The 20,088-nt window shown below is 43.5% G+C and overlaps 1 protein-coding gene across 3 annotated transcripts in view; it reads right to left on the bottom strand.

Annotated features, from left to right (window-relative positions):
- TINF2 (TERF1 interacting nuclear factor 2) overlaps nt 1-20,088 on the bottom strand; it is a 767,662-nt gene that overhangs the window by 439,359 nt on the left and 308,215 nt on the right. For all 3 annotated transcript variants that reach the window (XM_044058404.1, XM_044058402.1, XM_044058403.1), the window contains one exon: nt 1,596-2,625. In XM_044058404.1, coding sequence (XP_043914339.1) covers nt 1,596-2,625 — 1,030 coding nt within the window. The remainder of the gene's footprint in view (nt 1-1,595; nt 2,626-20,088) is intronic.

The following is a 20,088-nucleotide window of genomic DNA, read 5'->3' as shown; positions in this document are numbered from 1 at the left end:
AATGACAACCTGCTCCTCTTAGATCATTAAGCAAATGTCCCAGCATAGGGAAGGCACCCAGCTTTGATTCCAGAACACCAGCAAAAGTTCTAGAAGGTCCAGGGGGTGGGGGTCATTTGCGTGGATAAGTAATATGGCTGCTGCAGCAATCCTCGTTAGGAAAACACACAATTACTTACAGTAGTGAAAGAGGCACTCAACTACCATAATCACAGTTTAATACTAAGTTGACTGAAGAGCTTCAAAGAAAAAAAATAAATGGCGAGAAGCTCAAGCTATGTGAAATGAATTACTTCAGTGATGTGGGTACTGAAGCAGTGAGAGTCAAAAACAATGGAAAATCATTCCTAGCAACACTGGGTATATAACGGACTTGCTCACCAGCCAGTTACCTTGAATACTGACTTTAGATAAATGTAGGCAAATGTGCACAGATGAGAACAACTCTGGCCAGGATGAGTATATAGTGTGTAAACTCTAATGTATGCTCAATATTCACTCTTATTTTTATATGCTTTGTGCATATAACCAAAGACTATCCTGCCCATCAGGCATAAATGGGCATGTGGCAACTCATTTTAATTTTTAACTCCCTTTGTAAAATTAAAATAATGCTTTGGGCACTTTACCTCTCAAGCTCCCTGCAATTCACTTTTGCAGAGAACAAACCGCATGTTCCACTGGCACTCCACATGGCTCGTATTTACATTCTTTCACTACCTCACAAATCCAGCCAACAGGCTGAAATTATAAAATGTCTGTCAAAGGAACCTAAACAATTCTAGTGGCACTGTACATTTACAGAGATGCCTATTGCAGCATTTTAATCAAAATGGAAGACAATAGAGAGATTTTAAATGCATCTTTAAGAGGACTCTTGCAGTTTTATTTTACTGACAGTGTAAGTTATGGAAATGTTATCGTAGGTATGTACTAGGCAATCAAGTCTTCAGATCATTACAAGCATAGCTGATCACCCATACTCAAAAGCTCCCTCAAGACTAAACAGGGGCAAATTTGAGCCTGCCTCTTCAATTATCTAGGTTTACTTTGAAAGTGGCAATGGTACTACTCTGCCGGACGTAATGGAAGTTTATTGCAGGAGGTATGGGATACATTCAGACATTAATTTATCATAATATTTCTTACTTACTGGTTGAGGAGTAGTTCTTAACCAGGTATTTGAGGAAAATGTCAGAGGGTCAGATCTTTCATGGCTTGAAAGGCTACACAGACTGCCACAGAAGAGTGTAAGGGAGAGGGTTGCCAGTCTGTCCTGATAATGAAGACTGAGGCCCTTGATGTTTAAATAGAAACATCTGAGGTTTCTCAAATTCACTTGCATGTTATAACAAATACATGCCAAAAGGGGAATTATATTCAATAATGGGTTCTTATGAGATTAGAGTTAAGGAGAGCTAAGCCTTCTTTGAAATTCGAGGAGATGGCTTTAGAAATCAAACCAGCTAGGCAGCTTACAAAAATTACTATGTAAAATTCACCAGTATGAACTGTAGTGGGCTTACACTGCAAAAGTCAGTAAAGATAACACGTAATATGCATAAACTAAACAAGAAACAAAAACAGACACTTACTCTTTAAGCTCTTCTTGCAGCTGCATGAATCGTTTTAAGAGCTGCTGTGGTTTACACTGCTGCTTCTGCATCTGTGGGAATCTCATTCCACGACATGGAAAACTACCCAGTCGCCTTCCTTGAATTTTGAACTCAGGGGAGCTAGTCTGCAAATCACTATTGACACTCTGTGTGTTCTGGGACATGCAGTCTTTTCTAGTAGGTTCACTGTCGGAGGAAGATTCTGAAGTGGAAACAGATGTGCAGACAGACCTGGGCACCTTCTTACAGGACAGGTCAGTAGTCCTGTTCTTTGACAACTCAACATTAAGAGATTTCAAGTTCACTGTATGGAGACGATGTAAAAGAACCATGGGCTGGTACTTCAAGCAAGTCTCGATCAACTCTTTTCTAACTAGCTTCAGAGCATTTCCTTCCTCAAGGGTTTTCCTACAACTTGGAGGGTTTTCCGGTGATATAGTCTTCCCATCAGACCTTTTCAGCAGTACCCGTGCTACTATCTCTTTTGAGAATATTTGCTTTCCTGTGGGAACAGGTGTGCGGAACTCAGAATGGTCCCATCCTTTTGTAATGCTAAGGGCTGGACTACAGGACTGTAAATTAGACAGCTTGCTGCAAGACTGAGGTGTGCAAGTAAAGGAGTTTTCTGCTGACCGCTCTGCCAACTCGCTGCCGACACTACACCCCGCCACTTCTAGTAGACTACCAGAACTGGACACCTGGACTGCTCTTCTCTTTTTAGGTGTTTTCTCTAGATCAAATTGGAAGCCACTTTCAGAATCAGACCCGAGTGCTTTGTCAATCTGCTGAGACATCAGGGACCGGACCTGAAGCTCTTTTTGCAAGTCACTTAATTTGCCAGTCGACTCATCAGTACCATCTTTGGGAATATTACTAGACAAACATGCATGTTCAAGGCCACCATCGTCTGATTGCTCGGAATCTGCATCTGATGAATTACCTTGTCTTCTGCTGGCTGGAAAAATATGAAAATCTTCTCCCTGGTCATTTCTTACATTCTCTGCTACATCTGTAAACCATCAATAAATAATCAAAAAGAAATACCAGAACATACTAAGGCTATACCTGTACCATCATTTTAACTGCAACTTAAAAACAAGGTAAAAAAACAGTACACATGAGTTACGGTTTTTAAGAAACAATGCACTGGAAATTGCAATGTTAGTCATTTTTCAAAGTTTATAAAAAAAAAAAAAATCAGCTTACTTTTGTCCTAGTGACTAATCAGGTATCACATCAAGCTACAAATTTCCACCACAACTTCTGCTACAGTTACACACAAAGCTCACTCTTCACAAATAACTCTCACGGTCACTCCACACAAGAGCACAATAACCATACATGACGCCACAATGTTGGATATGTACACACAGCCCAAGCTGAAGACAATGGAACCAGTGGCTGTGGAGGGAGGAAAAGGGGGAAGCAGACACTTCATCTACCTAATGAAGCTATCTGTAAATTTGAACATTAGAAGAGTCATAAAACACAAACATTCTTTGCTCCCTGTAGCATTAAGTGGATTGCCACAACAGACATGGTGTGTCTTTCGGCTTTTCCTGGTTAGGGGTCGCCACAGTGGAACTCCGGTCCACTAATGAATGACAGTAGATTTTTACGTGCCGAGCTGCCAGCTCTGACACACAACCTTCAATGAAGGTACGCCCATTCACGCATGTCTCGACACAGAAAACGCTCTAGCTGAGAATCGAACAGGACAACGTCTTACTGTGAGCAGACAATGCTACCGCAGCCCCACCAACAGACATACATTTTGGAAACACCTTATAACAGTAACTTCAATGTTAACAGATTATGTTTGAATAAAAAGGATCACTGTTGCAATGTATTAACACACAGTATTTACCTAGAGGCATTTATCAATTAGCTGGTCAATTTCATGCAGCTGGGCATCCCCACAGACGTGCAAGGTTAACCCCACCCCATCAGAGATGTCAAATAGAACCTATAATACATATAGAGCTTAACAGATATGATCTGGTGTGAGCAAAGAGCACTTTCAACAGAAAGGGGAGGAAAGGATGCATGCTGTCAGCATGTATGCAATCCTACCACCATTATGCTACATAAAGGACCTCCATGTTCAATCACGCTAAAATGAAAGATAGCAGCACAACTGCACAGCATGCTGCTCAAATGACTGCTCCACCTCAATGCAGTTTACCAAGCTACCCTGTCCCCAGAAAAAAGGGGGGACTTCAGATTGGACAGATGTTACAGAACACGTACTGCAACAGTTACCCTTTTGTTGAAACATCAACAGTTACATCATACATCACAGAAGTGGAGTAATTTTAAGCCCCCCCCACCCCCCCATCTCCACTGTGTGTGTGGGGGGGGGGGGCAGCATGGGAAGTACAGTTGTGTACACTTACCATAAATGTAGATGTTCAAGTGCATTCACTGTTGCAGTCATAACATTTGGGTTACCTGCTTGCAGCAGCCCTCAGTCTGCCTGATTATCAAAGTCTTGGGTCCAGCATCAGTTGCGGTCTCATCTTCCATGACGTCAGGTAGTCAGGGGTATAAAGAAAGCAGCTGACGCCATTACATCAGTTCTTCTTGCACCAGATGTCAGGTGCCCCCCTGAAGGGAAGCAAAAATATCTCTCCCCATCTCTATACACATATACACATATATAATATATATATATATATATATCTATATATCTATATATATATCTATATATATATCTATATATATATATCTATATCTATATCTATATATATATCTATATCTATATCTATCTATATATCTATATCTATATCTATCTATATAATATATATCTATATCTATATCTATATAATATATATCTATATCTATATCTATATAATATATATCTATATCTATATCTATATATCTATATATATATATATCTATATCTATATATATATATATCTATATCTATATCTATATAATATATATCTATATCTATATCTATATATATATAATATATAATATATATCTATATCTATATCTATATCTATATCTATATACATATATATATATATATATAAATAAATACACACACACATACAAGGTTATACATCCAACAAAAAAGCAAATACACCAACAGGTACAGCCAAAGGTCAGGGGGCTGAAGGGAGGGTAACCAGGACTGCAACAGTGAATACACTTGAATATCTACATTTATGGTATTTGCCTTGCAGACAGCAGGGTTTTTGTGGCCACTAGTTTGAAGCAAGTCGTCAAATGAATTTGTTTCTCTGGAGTGAGGTAAGCAATCTGGGAAGTTGTGTTCAAGCTTTCTTCCCAGGAATGTAATTTGTTGACAGGGTACCAGATGTGATTTATTTTTGTTTATGGTGTACCCCAGACAAGTTAGCAACTGTACTATGTCCTTCGTGTATAGTAAAGGAGAACAGAGGTACAGCCAAAAGAAGTCAGGAGGGAGGGTAACCAGGACGGCAACAGTGAATACACTTGAACATCTACATTTATGGTAAGTGTACACAACTGTACTATGTTCTTCGTGTTTCACTGTTGCAGTCATCACATTTGAGTAGATTCCCACAGCTATGGCTGGGAGGAGGAATTTATATAGCATTAGGAGCAGCTATAAGGCCCTGCAAGACTGCAGTGGCAAAGCCAGCTCTGGATTTAGAGAAAATTGGCAATGCTTGGTGAAAGTATGTACAGAACTCGATAGCAGCTTCTAGGATGTCTCTGGTAAGGACACGTCTGAGAAAGGCTGTAGAGGTAGATGCAGTCCTGGTTGAATGGGGTCTAATCCCCTGTGGGATAGGTTTTCCATGGTGCTTATAGCAGAACTGAATGCTATGGCCTATCCATTTAGAAATTGTTTGCTTTGAAATAGCCTTCCCCTCTGCCCCTGCAGCAAATGCCACCAGCAATTATTCAGATTTCCTTTGAGGTTTAGTCCTAAGTAAAATCTAAGTTCTCTGTGCACATCTAAGGAGTGCAGTATCCGTTCCCCTTTGTTCTGTGGATTAGAAAAGAAGGTTGGCAAATGAATGGATTGATCAAGAGCCACACTGGATACCACCTTGGGCATGAAAGGGGGGCTGGTTCTGAGGGACACCCTGTGCGTGAAATGTTATGAAAGGCTCCACTGCCATAAGGGCCTGTAATTCAGATACCCTTCTTGCTGAAGTGATGGCTAAAAGGAAAGCCGTTTTCCAAGAAAGGAATTTTAACTCTGCAGTTGCAGCTGGCTCAAAAGGATGAAGAGTGAGCTTTTCCAATACAACTTTAAGGTCCCAGGCTGGAATTGGGGCTCTCCTAGGTGGTCTTACGGTTTTGGCCCCTCTGAGGAACTGTGAGCAGTGGGTGAGAAGAGAAGGGTGGTTCTGTGTTGTAATGAGCTGTAATGGCTGAGGCGTGAATTTTGATGGAGGAAAAGGAAAGGCCTTTGTGAAGCATCTCCGTTAAGTTTTGAAGAATCTGAGGTAAATTGGGCGCTGCTATGGCCATCCCTGGAGTTTGGTTCCAGACACAGAATCTTTTCCATTTTTCAGCAGAAGATTTTCTAGTACTAGGCCTCCTTGCCTCCAAATGACTTCCAACACTTGTGTACTGAGGGATGGTAATGGAGAGATTAGGTGATTAGCCAGGCTGCCAAGTTCAGTGCTTGGAGCTGGGGGTGCAGAATCTGGCTGCCCTGCTGTGACAGCAGGGTAGGAGTCTGAGGCAGGTGCCATGGGGCTAGCAGTGACATACTGCGCAAGAGGGGGCACCACTGCTGGCATGGCCAGTCTGGTGCAATCAGTATCATCCTTCCTTTGTCCTGTTTGATCATTAGTAGTACCTTGGAGAGGAGAGGCAGAGGAGCAAAGGCATAATCTGATAGATTTTTCCAGTTGAAGGACAAAGCATCCACTTTCCAAGCTTGTTTGTGGGGAGTCCTTGTGCAGAATTTGTCCAATTGGTAGTTCTGGGGGAGGCAAACAGGTCTATATCTGGGCTCCCCCATTTATTTATCAACATGTTGAAAGTCTTTGGTTCCAGTTTCACTCGTGTGGGTCCAGGGGATTTCTTCTTAGTTTGTCTGTCGGTGTATTTAGTTTTCCTGGCAGGAACTGAACCTGTAGATGCACTTGGTAGCTCAAGGCCGTGTTCCACAGAGCCATGGCTAGTCTGCATAAGGGGTAAGAATGGGTACCCCCCTGCTTGCTTATGTACCACATAATAGTGGTGTTGTCCATCTTTACCATTAATTGTCCTGGAAGAAAGTGGTCCTTTAAGGCTGTCAGAGCATTCTGTACAGCTAACATTTCTTTTTGATTGATATGCAGGTGCAGTTGACCTGGGTTCCATTTGCCCTGAATGCACTTCCCTGCCAGGTGAGCCCCCCCATGCATAGCATGAGGAGTCTGTTAGGGTTTGGGCAGCAGGGTGTAGAGTGAATGGTAGTCCCTTGTTTTGGTGGCAGGCCTCTGCCCACCAAAAGAATCCTAACCGCAGGCAAGGTATGATAGTAATCACTGCTTCTAGATCCTGAGAATGTTGACACCATAGACTTTTTAGATACCATTGTAGTTTCCTCATATGCAGTCTTGCATATGGGATTAGTAGAATGCAGGAGGCCATGAACCCCAAGGCTTGCAGTATTTGCCTTGGTGCACCCCAGACAAGTTAGCACCTTTTGAACAAATGCCAGATGATTCAAAAGTATGTCCTGGCTTTCTGCCTGAATTAGACCATCATCCAGGCATGGGTATATTTAAATATTTCTTTGCCTGCAAAATGCAGTGACTAGAGCTAGGCACTTTGTGAATACCCTGGGCGCAGTAGCTAAGCCAAAGGGCAGTGCAGAGAACTGATAGTGCATGTAGCCTGCTTTGAAGCACAAGTATCTTCTGCAAGATTCCCTGATTTGGATGCGCAGGTAGGCTTCTTTTTAATCCAGTGTTGCCAATCAGGCATCTTTGCCTAGCATAAGAAACAACTGAAGAGTTAGCATCTTGAATTTTGGAATCACCAAAAAGGTGTTTAAGATAGAAAGGTCCAGGACAGGACACCATGAGTTGTCTTTTCTGGGTACCAGGAAAAGCCATGAGTAAAAACCTTGTCCCTTTTCCTCTTCTGGTACAGTCTAAATAGCCTTTGTGCTCAAGAGAGACAGCACTTCCTTTTGAGCCTCTGTCCACTGATTTGGGGGTAGATCTGGCCAACCGTTTGGGGTCGGTAACATGTGGAAGTGAAACTATATTTAAAACCCATTTGTCCTGGGTAATGAGTTCTCAGTTTTTTGCCAGCAAAGCAATCTTTCCCCCTAAAAGAGCAGTCAGTTGAGAAGTGCTTGGAAGTTTTAAAGTTAAGTCATTGAGACAGTTTACCATAGGGGGGAAGTCTTACTACTCCCTGATTTGGAAGTGGGAGCCCCCCACTGCTTAGTCCTGTGTGTAACCTGGGACTGAAGCCGGGGTGTTCTGCTGGTTCTGGGTTTGGACTGAGAAGGCCTGGAAGAGGCAGGAAAAGACTAATTCTTAGAGGACCAATGCCTACTAAATCTGAGAGGCTGTACTTGTAGGAAATCTTTAACAGTTTGCATAGATTTAGCTTTTTCCTCCATCTTAAGAGCTTTGGTGCCAAACAGGCGGTCGTGAGTTTAAGGGAGCATCCGACAATTTAGCTTTAACATGATCTAGCAAAGATTTCTCCTTAAGCCAAGCATGCCTTCTAAGTACAGACCCAGTGACAGCAGCCCTCAAAGATGCTTTTAGTGAATCAAAACCACATTGCAAAGTATGCTTTTCCAACCTGTTCAGCAGAATGCATTAAATCCTGTAAATCCTTATTTTCAGCACAGTCAGGAATCAACATCTTTTTCTGTTTAAGCAATCCAATAATATGCTGCTGATACTTTAACATATGACACTGGCAGTTTAAGGACCTAATTGCCAAAGTTGCAGAAGTGTATACTTTCTTACCCCATCTATCCAGCACCCTGGAGTCTCTACCAGAGGGGGTAGGATTTTTGGCAGTAGTAGCCTTAATGCCCTTGGGTCCCTGTGAAATAGTCTCAGGATCCACAGTAGGATTTTTAAAAAGGAACTTGAGAGTCAGGAACCCTGTAATATCTATCAGGTTTTCTGGGAGCAGGAGGAAGAGAGTCAGGGGCCAAGCTAGATTCCGAAAAGGCATCATCAACTATGTCTAGTACAGGAGGGACAGCTAAAGGCTTGTGTTGAGGCAGGAGTAAGAAATCCCCAAGCCTCTTTAGAATCAGAATAATCCTGGATTTTCTATCAGAAGTGCTCCCTAAGGGAATTGAGTCCCCTGCATCAGAGTCCTCATAGGTAGATAAGGGTAAATCCTGGTCATCAGAGGAAACAGAAATTTCAGAATCCCATTCAGAAGTATCATAAGCAAATTCAGTCCTAGGTCTCTTAGAGGGGGAAGGTTGGCTTCCCCTGATTAAAGTAATAAGGTCTTTAGCCATTCTTATAATTTGTTTTTTTAGGCATAGAGGCCTGACCATGTGGTCTGGGTGTCAGTTTTCTAGGAATAGTTAGAGTTTTAGGCCTTAAAGAAGATGTTGTCTGTTTAATATGCAAGTCAGTAGGCCTGTATACACCCTCAGAAGCCGGTGCCTACACAGCGGCTCCGGACCCATCCACGGTAGAGACATAGTACAGTTTGTGTACCTACCATAAACGTAGATGTTAGTGTATTCACTGTTGCAGTCATTACCTCTTGGGTTATCCTGCTGGCAGGCGACTCGCAGTCGGCCCGAGTTCCAAAGTCTTGGTCCGGCATCTGTTGCTGTCGCCTCTTCCCTGACGTCATTGCACCAGGGGCAAAAAAGTTGCAACAGACACCATTTTCTTCAGTTTTTCTTGCCCCAGATGTCAGGTGCCTCCAGATAGGAAGACTAAAGATAAAAACATGCCAAAAAAACATGCATATATTACTATAAACATTTCCTTCATATACAAGCAAATACACCACATAGGTTGTATAGAGTTGAGAAGTACAGAAAAGTCCCAGCAAAGAAAAGGGGGACGGTGGGTGGGTAACCTGGACTGCAACAATGAATACACTAACATCTACATTTATGGTAGGTACACAACTGTGCTATGTTCATTGTGTTTCACTGTTGCAGTCATTACACTTGGGTAGAATCCCAAAGCTGAGGTTGGGTGGCTGAGGTTGGGGTGGCTGGGTCTAAATTGGATTTGGCAAAGCTAACAAGCCCTGCAGAACTGCAGTGGCAAAGCCTGCTCTGGATTTGGAGTAGAGAGGTAAGTGGTAGTGCTTGGTGAAAGTGTGCACTGAGCTCCAGGTTGCAGCTTCTAATATATGTCTTTGGTTGGTACTTCTCTGAGGAAAGCTGCAGAAGTGGCTGCTGCTCTGGTAGAATGAGGCCTAATACCCTTAGGTACAGATTTGCCATGTTGTGCATAACAAAAGCGGATGCAGTGTCCTATCCATTTGGAGATTGTCTGCTTTGTAATAGGCTTTCCTTGTGATCCTGCAGCATATGCTACAAACAGTTGCTCAGTTTTTCTGAAAGCTTTTGTTTTGTCCAAGTAGAATAGTAGCTGCCTGTGTATATCCAAAGCGTGCAAAAGTCTTTCCCCTTTATTCTGGGGATTTGGGTAGAAAGTAGGTAAATGAATGGTTTGGTTTAAGGCCACATTGGAGATCACTTTTGGCATGAATGTTGGGTTTGTCCCAAGAGAAACCTTGTCCTGATGAAAAATGAGGAAAGGTTCCACAGCCATCAATGCCTGTAACTCTGAGACTCTTCTTGCTGAAGTTATTGCTAGGAGCTGAGCAGTTTTCCATGACAAGAATTTTCGGTCAGCTGTGCTGACTGGTTCAAATGGAGGCAGTGTTAGTTTTTCTAAAACAAAATTGAGGTCCCAAGTAGGTACTGGTGTTCTCCTAGGGGGTCTTATATTTTTTTTGCCCCTCTGAGGTACTGTCGTAGTAGAGGATGTGTAAAAATTGGAGGATCCGTACTGTTGCTGTCTTTCAGCTTTTCCCAGTTAGGGGTCGCTACAGCGGAACTCCAGTCTGCTGACTGGTAGTTGATTTTACGTGCCGAGTTACCAACCCTGACGCACAACCTTCAACGAAGGTATGCCCATTCACACACGTCTCCATGCAGAAGACGCCCTAGCTAAGAATCGAACCAGACAGCGCCTTACTGTGAGGTGCCGACACCGCAGCACCACCACCGCGGGTGGAGGATCCATATTGTAATGAGCTGAAATGGCAGAGACATGGATTTTAATGGATGAAAAAGATAGGCCTTTGTCCAACATCTCAGTTGGGTATTGCAAAATCGGAGGTATATTGGGGACAAATGGTTTGAGTCCTTGTGCCTGGTTCCAAGCACAGAATCTCTTCCATTTTTCTGCATAACACTTCCTAGTGCTGGGTGCTGGGCCTCCTGGCTTCCAAAATAACATTCATAACAGCTTTAGACAGAGGTGCAGTCTGAGTGGCTACATTATCTGCCATGCTGCCAGGTTCTGAGTTGATTGTGCAGAATCTGATTGTTTTGTTGCGTCAGAAGATGAGGGATTTGAGGTAGAGGCCAAGGTGGGTCTTGGGACAAACTCTTTAGGATTGGGTACCAGTGTTGGCGTGGCCAGTCTGGTGCAATCAGGGTCATTTTTGGCCTCTGTCTGACTTTTAGAAGCACTTTGGTGAGAAGAGGCATTGGAGAGAAGGCATAGACTGTCAAACCTTTCCAGCTGAATGACAGAGCATCCATTTTCCATGCTTGAGTGTGATAAGTGCTTGTGCAAAATTTCTGTATTTGGCAATTGTGAGGGGAGGCAAAAAGATCTGTCTGGGCGTCCTCATTTCCTTGTTATCATGTTGAACACTTGTGGATTTGGCTTCCATTCGTGAGGATCCATGAGATTTCTGCTTAGTCTGCCAGTGTATTTTTTGTTCCTGGCAGGAATTGTGCTTTCAGATGTACCCGGTAGGTCAGTGCCGTTTTCCACAAAGTCATGGCTTGTCTGCATAGGGGGTAGGAATATGTGCCCCCCTTGCTTGTTTATGTACCACATAACTGTGGTATTGTCCATCTTTATTAATAGTGGTCCTGGATGTATTGGGTCCTTGAAGGCTGTCAGGGCATTCTGTACAGCTAGCATCTCTTTTTGATTGATGTGAAGATGCATTTGTTCCTTGGGCCACATGCCCTGAAAACATTTTCCTGCCATATGTGCTCCCCAGGCATAATCCGATGCATCCAATGTTATTACATGCCTGGTTGTAGGTAAAGTGAAAGGCTGTCCCTTGTTGTGGTGACAGGCCTGGGACCACCATCGAAACTCCTGTTGTAGGCAAGGAATCAATGTTATGACCGTCTCTAGGCTGTGACAACGCCGAGTCCAAACACTTTTTAGATACCATTGTAGTTACCTCCTATGCAGTTTTACATATGGAATTAGTAGAATGCAGGATGCCATGAAACCCAGGACCTGCAGAATTTCTTGCAGGGAGCTGGGTCTTTGTTGCAGTCATTTGAAAGTAATGAGTCAGTTGCCTTTGTCTGGCGTGAGATAAGCCATCTGGGCAGTTGTATTTAAGCTTGCACCCAGGAATATTATCACTTGAGAGGGCACTAGTTTTGATTTCTTTTCGTTTACTGTGTACCCTAGGCAAATTAGCAATCTTTTTACAAACGCCAGGTGCTTTAGAAGAATGTCCTTGGTCTCTACTTGAATAAGGCAGTCGTCCAAGTAGGGATATATTTGAATTCCTTTTTGTTTGCAAAATGCAATTACTGGTGCTAGGCATTTTGTGAATACCCTGGGCGCAGTAGATAAGCCAAAGGGCAGTGCAGAGAATTGGTAATGCATTGCGCCTGCTATAAATCTGAGGTATCTTCTGCATGATTGTCCGATTGGGACATGCAGGTATGCCTCCTTGAGATCCAAAGTAACTAGCCAAGCCTCCTTGCCCAGCATGGGCAGAAGTTGTTGTAGTTTTAACATTTTGAATTTTGGAACATCCAGGAAAGTATTTAGGATTGACAGGTCCGGTATTGGTCTCCAGGCTTTGTCTTTTCTGGGTACTAAGAAAAGTCTTGAGTAAAATCCTTGTCCCTGTTCTTCTTGTGGAACTTTTTGAATAGCTCCTCCCACATCCATAAGAGCCGCAATCTGTTTTTGTGCCTCTGCCCATTGAGTTTGTGGCAGATATGGCATACCGTTTGGTTCTGGAAGCGTGTGGAAGTGGAACCTGTATCCCTGAGATACAATATTCAGTACCCATTGGTCTTGGGTGATCATGTGCCAATTTTTTGAGAAACGTGCTAGCTTTCCCCCTAGGGGTGCTGTCAACTGTAAGAGCTTGGCAGTTGCAGAGGGACGTCATTGTGACAGTTTCCTATAAGGTTGTGATTTGTCTTCTCCTCCTTTGGGGGCTGAAGTACCCCATTGTTTAGGTCTGTAGGAGCATTGGGGCCGAGATCTGCCTCTTGGGCATCTGTATCTGCCTCTTTGTGGCCTGCCTGACACTGGAAAGAACCAATTTTTTGAAGGCCAGTTTCTGCTAAATCTAGGTGGTTGAACCTGTAAGAAATCTTTCACCATTTGCATTGACTTTGCTTTATCCTCCATTTTCTTTAACACCTCTTCTGCCTTAACACCAAAGTATCATGCTGTAATGGAGCATCCAATAATTTTACTTTAACATGGACAGGTAAACTTTGTTCTTTCAACCAAGCATGTCTTCGAATAACAGAGCCTGTAACTGCGGCTCTACAAGAAGCCTCTAATGAATCAAAACCACATTGTAGAGTATGCTTTCCCACTTGTTCAACTGCATGCAATAAATCCTGCATTTCTTTACTGTCAGGACTTTCTATATTTGTAACCATTTTCTGCTTTAACAATGACATGAGGTACTGTTGATATTTAAGCATGTGAAACTGACAGTTTAAAGCTCTTACAGCTAAAGTAGCAGAAGTGTAAACTTTTTTCCCCCATCTGTCCAGAGCTCTGGAATCCCTATCTGAGGGGACAGGATTTTTGGCAGTGGAAGCCTTAACCCCTTTAAAACCCTGAGAAATTGTTTCTGGGTCTGCAGCGTAAAGACATTTATGAGAGTCAGGGACCCTGTAGTACCTGTCTGGCTTTACTGATGCAGGAGGTAAGGAATCAGGAGACAGAGTGGAGACAGAGTGGATTCAGAAAAAACAATCTACAATATCAAGCACAAGGGGGATAGGGGGGCTGTGCTCAGGCAATAAAAGGAAATGAGCCTTTTCTTGGATTCTGAGAATCCTGGCTCTCTCAATGAAAATGCTCCCTCACGGTCTGTAGGGTTTCCCCAAATGAATAATCCTCAGGCGGTGAGGCTGAAGGAATGGACTCTTCAGCATAAGAGTCCTCATGGGGGGGAGAATAGCAGTGATCAGAAGAATCAGAGGAAATGGAAACCTGATCAGAGGAATCATAATCAGTGTCTTGCCTAGGCCTTTTGTCAGGAGGGGGATGGCAGCCCCCGATTAAAGTAATAAGGTATTCGACCATTTTAAGCATCTGTTTCTTTGGCATGGATGACTGTTCTGGAGAATGCTGCACTTGTTTCCTTGTCTAATGGTGTTTTTGACTTTGCCTTTGCTGCTGTAGTAGCCTTAATTGTAAGCTGTGAAGGTCTGAAAACACCCTCAGAAGCCAGTGCCTGCTCAGCGGCTCTGGACCCATCTGAGGGTATAGTTTCCGTAGGCCCAATATCTTGAGTTTCCACAGGCCTCGGTGTCTCCACGTGGCTGTCTGTTACGGCCTGTGGCTATGAGGCAGCGGGTATCAGGGGCTGCGAAAGTGCCTCACTTGAGAACAGGCGACTGGCCTAGAAGAGGCTTCGTTGTCCGTTTAGGACCTCAGATGCCTGCCTTTTTCTTAGTCTTTGCGTTTTTTATACATTCTGGTAGTCGGTTGTTCCGACGGCATTATATAATTAAATCTTCGTCCAAAATAATGTAAAGCAAAATCAAACAGACGTTTAATAGTGCACTTAATGAATCTAGCGCAAAACCGACTAGTAATGTCGTGGTCAGGGCCTAGGCAAGGAATACAGTAAGAGTGAAAGTCCTTATGAGGTATTTGCTTCCCACAAGAAATACAATTATTAACTTTTACTGACATCGGTCTGGAGCAAGAAAAAGTTTCCCCAATGGGGTACTTAGCTTTACTGAAGACTTCGGTTCTAAAATTCAACTTTGAAAATCTCAGGAGTCGGCCCACTGGCACTTGCGAACTGCTTTTGCTTCGGGCACCGCGCGGCAAGAAAGACTGAAGAAAATGGCGTCGGTTGCAACTTTTATACCCCTGATGCACTGACGTCAGGGAAGAGTCGACAGCAACCGACGCCGGACCAAGACTTTGGAACTCAGGCCGACTGCGGGTCACCTGCCAGCAGGATAACCCAAGTGTAATGACTGCAACAGTGAAACACGATTAACATCCACATGTTCCACTGTTCAAGCATCTTGCGGCATACCGGATTCCGAATGGGTCTCAGTAGAGGCCTGCGAATCTTAAGTAGCAGGTATCAGGGGATGCAAAAGCGCCTCACTGAGTACCGGCGAACTGGCGACTGGCTTAGAAACTTTGCTGCTTAGGCAGCTTTGGACTTAGGCGGCCTGTCTTCATCTTTGCATTTTTACGGTAGTCAGATGGCTAACCGAAGACATATCTGGATAACTGAACACAGTACCAAAATATTTAGAAGTGTAAATATACAGACTACGAATAGTTCTTTGTTAAATAAGGCAAAAAAACGACAGCGAGGTACGTCGTGGTCAGGGCCTAGGCAAGAAATACAGTACGAATTAAGATCTTTATGAGGTATTTCTTTCCACAAGAAATACAATTACTGACATTTACTGACATTGGTTTAGAGCAAAAGAAAGTTTCCCCAAACGGGGTACTTAGCTTTAGTTGAATACTTTGGTTCTGAAACTCAAATGAAAATTTCAGGAGTTGGCCGACCGGAAGATGAGACAGCAACAGACGCAGGACCCAAGATTTTGATAATCAGGCCGACTGAGGGCTAATGCAAGCAAATAACCCAAATGTGATGACTGCAACAGTGCAACATGAAGAACATCTACAGCACTGCCTTTTAATGCAATGAAAGCAAAACAAGCTCTAGTTGCAACCAACAACCAGGAAAAAACCAACAATTCCTAAATGAAACAAATGGCTACAGGGTTGACAGTTAAATCCACACAGCAGGAACTTGAAGTAAAAATTCCACGCAGTAAATCCACAAAGGACCAATCAACTTGGTTGGTACTTTGTGGATTTACTGCGTGGAATTTTTACTTCAGGTTACTGCTGTGTGGATTTAACTGTTGACCCTTGAAGCCATTTGTTTCATTTAGGAATTGTAAGCTCTAGTTGTAGAGTGTCTGCCCAAGACTGTGATGGTTAAAGAATATATGGCGAGAGCTTAAAATCCCTGTTTTGCAAATACACTTAGTATGCTTGAAAAAGACTAACTTTCTTTCTGTAGTGTCCTGATCATCTAGTGTGTTACCATAGTGACTAACAAAAAAGCTTGCTAACCTGTCAGCAGAATTCTTTAGATGTCTGCAGGTAGCCACGGTATGAAAAATCTCATGTCCAGCAGACTGGAATGACAAAATGGGAGCTGAATGGACTGATTCAATGAGAACTGAGATTACCTTAGCAATGCCAATATCCTTGGAAGGTAGTAACAGGGCTCTTTACACATCAAGGCTTGGAGTTGGAGGTTCACATTTAAAGTACTAGGAAAAAAAAACTATAGCCACACAAATAGTAAGATCAAAAGAATGCAATGTGAACATTCAACCAGAAAATTCAACTCTGGTCTTCTGGTTTCTGAACAGAATGACTATTGCACTGATATGAAATATTTCATGCTCTGAACTGAAGGCTCATAAGATGACTGCATGTGTGTGTGTGTGTGTGTGTGTGTGTGTGTGGGGGGGCAAAAGTATACTTCGCAAATCAGCAATTTGTAGTGAGATAGCATGGTTAAGAGACCCCACAAGCTAAAATGAACTAGATCAGATGACCACACCTTTCTTGACAAATGCAAAGCTAAAACAGGGTCCTTTATGTCTGCTACTGCACCACATCATAGCTGTGCTGCGCTACCAGCTGAAGTGTCTCTGGTTTTGGTTGTGACCATAAATCTTGTAGAGCACAGATTTATGCTCATTTTCCTGGGTCGTATGCCTTGCACTTAACAGGAGTGTTATTCTCCCCCTCCCCAAAAAATGCATAATTAGATACATTTGTGATGAGCATTTGATTTTGTTCTAGTATGAAGGGGAGCTCTGAACTGAAAACAAACATCACCAACCAACAAAGCTCCTTTTTGGTAGCAGGCAAGATGATTTTCTTCACAGGTGTGATCTGCAGCTCCTGAGGTACCTATGGATATTTTAAATATTTGTGATTGCTGGAGGGACTACTAAGACTCCTTTGAAGAATGTCCTAGATGTCAACTGAACATCTAGCTAACCAGTTATCCACTGAAGCGGTTTACCATGTCTTCCAAATCTGTAACACTGGCCTGGGTACCAGTGCTGGGGTGGCCAGTCTGGGGCAATAAGAATTGTCCTTTGCCTGTCCTGTTTGATCTTGAGTATTTATTTATTTTACATTTGTCAACCGTGAAATTCCGACTGGACCAGGTCCATTTTCAGTGTAGGCCCAGGGAGAAAAGCTCCGGCATCAAGTTATGCAAATACAGTACATCAAGCATAATACATAAAACAGGTTACATCCTGTATGATGAGCATATTAATAAGAAATTAATAAAACACTCCAGGTAATTGAAGATATAGAACATAGGTAAAAATACAATGACAGTTATACATTGGTATGAGAAGAAAATATATCTAGTAAGATTCTGCAGTTTAAAGTACCCTTTCAGGTGACAGCCTACAGGGGATCAGAGATCCAGCATGTGATCAGAGCAGCTTGGGGAGTTAATAGCTGTGTGGGTAGGGTTATGTGATACAAGTAGTACTTTTGAGAGAAGAGGCAGCAGAAGGAAGGGGGAGGAAGGGGCGAGAAGGAGGAGTGAAGTGAGGCCGAGAAGGGGAGTGAAGGTAGGGAAGAAGAAGAGAAGGTGAGAAGGGGCGAGAGTGAGAAGGAAAGGGGAGAAGGAGAGTGGGAGGAGTAGTGAGAGGTGGTGAGAAGAGTGGGGAAGCTGAGAAGGGGTGGGGAAGAAGGGGTGGGGGCGAGAAGGGGTGGGGGGGGCGAGAAGGGGTGGGGGGGCATAAATTGAGAGGTTTTCCCATTGGAAGGATTGTGCATCCACCTTCCAGGCCCTGCTGAGGGTTCTTGGTGCAGAATTTGCTTAACTGCTTGTTCTCAGGAGAGGCAAAGAGGTCAGCCTCTGGTGTTCCCCACCACTGGATTAGAAGGTCGAAGGTGTTGGGCTCTAATTTCCACTCGTGTGGGTCTAGGAGATTTCTGCTTAAGTCGTCTGCCAGTGAATTTTGCTTGCGTGGCAGGAATTCAGCTTGTACATGCACTTGGTTGCTCAAGGCTGTGTTCCACAGGGCCATGGCTAGCCTGCAGAGTGGGTAAGAATGGGTTCCCCCCTCTGCTTGTTTATGTACCACATAACTGTAGTGTTGTCTATCAGCAGCTGTCCTGGAAGGATTAGATATTTGAAGGCTAAGCATTCTGAACAGCTAGCATCTCTGATTGATGTGCAGGAGAATTGGGCCTGGGCTCCCCTTGCCCTGAACGCATTTGCCTGCCATGTGAGCTTCCCATGCATAGTCTGATGCGTACGTCAAGGTTTGGGCGGCAAGGGGTTGGGTGAAAGGCAGTCCTTTGTTGTGGTTGCATGCTTCTGCCCACCAAAGGAACTCTACCCTTAGAGCAAGGTATGATGGGAATGACTGTTTCCAGGTCCTGAATGTTGACACTAAAGACTTCCTCATATGCAGTCTTGAATATGGAATTAGCAGAATACAGGAGGCCATGAACCCTAGGGGCTTGCAGTATTTTCCCTGCAGATAGCTGGGTTTTGGTGGCCATTTGTTTGAAGGAGGTGGTCAAACAGACCTGTTTTTCTGGAGTGAGAAATGCCATCTGGGAAGTTGCGTTCAAGCTTGCTCCCAGGAATGCAATTTTTTGACAGGCACCAGTTTTGATTTCTTTTCGTTGATGGTGTACCCCAATGAAGTGGGGAGTCTTTTTACAAATGCGAGGTGCTGAAGCAGCAATTCCTGACTGTCCGCCTGAATCAGGCAATTGTCCAAGTATGGGAAAATTTGGATATTTCTCTGCCTGCAGTATGCAATGGCTGGAGCCATTCACTTTGTGAATACTATGGGCACAGTAGATAAGCCAAAGGCAAGTGCAACAAATTGATCGTGCATAGAACCTGCCCTGAAGCGTAGATATTTCCTGCAGGACTCCCTTTACAGGGATGTGCAGATAAGCTTCTTTTAAGTCTGTGGTGACTAAATAGGCATCCTTGGCTAACACAGGGTGAAGCTGTTGCAGGGTAAGCATTTTGAATTTTGGAACCACCAGAAAGATGTTGAGCATTGATAGATCCAGGATTGGGCGCCAAGAGCCATCTTTTATGGTCACCAGGAACAGTCTGGAGTAGAAACCCTGGCCCCTTTGTTCTACTGGAACAGGCTGAATAGCCCCGATATTGAGCAGGGAAAGTACTTGCTTTTGAGCCTCTGCCCAACTAGTTTGGAGGAAGGTCTGGAAACCTGCCTGGGGTTGGCAGTGAATAGAAATAGAATCTGTACCCCTAGGATACAATGTTTAGGACCCTTCGGTCCTGAGTAATTATCATCCAGTTTTTTGCATAAAGGGCAAGTTTTCCTCCTAAGGGCATGAGTAATTGAGCAGGGCTGGGAAGGGTAACTGAAAAGTCAGTGAACTTTTTCCATAAGGGGACGGCTTACAACTCCCCGATTTTGAGGTGGGAGCGCTCCATTGTTTAGATCTCCTCATACCCAAGACTGTAGTCTGGGTGGCCTGTTTCCCCCGGGTTTGGACGGAGGCGGCCTGGAAGGGGCTGGAAAGGACCAGTTTTTAGAAGGCCAATGCCTACTGAATCTACATGGCTGCACTTGTAAGAATTATTTAACAGTTTGCATAGATTTAGCTTTTTCTCCCATCTTTTTAAGAACCTCTTCTGCTTTGGAGCTAAACAGTCCTTATTTAAAGGAGCGTCTAGTAATTTTGATTTGACATGATCTGGCAAGATTTGTTCCTTCAGCCAAGCATGCCTTCTCAGTACAGACCCAGTGACTGCAGCCCTGCAAGATGCTTCTAGGGCATCAAAGCCACACTGCAAAGTATGCCTACTAACTTAGTTTGCAGAATGCATTAACTCTTGTAAATCTTTATTTTCCGCATAATCTGGAAGTAACACCATTTTTTAAGTAGTTCCATAACATGTTGCTGGTACTACTGGCAATTTAATGCCCTGATGTCAAGAGTTGAGGGTA

Source organism: Protopterus annectens, chromosome 16.part0 (assembly GCF_019279795.1).
Source record: "Protopterus annectens isolate FY-2018-M chromosome 16.part0, PAN1.0, whole genome shotgun sequence".
NCBI lineage: Eukaryota > Metazoa > Chordata > Ceratodontiformes > Protopteridae > Protopterus > Protopterus annectens.
The sequence above is the reverse complement of the archived record's forward strand: the minus strand, read 5'-3'. Positions and strand labels throughout refer to the sequence as shown.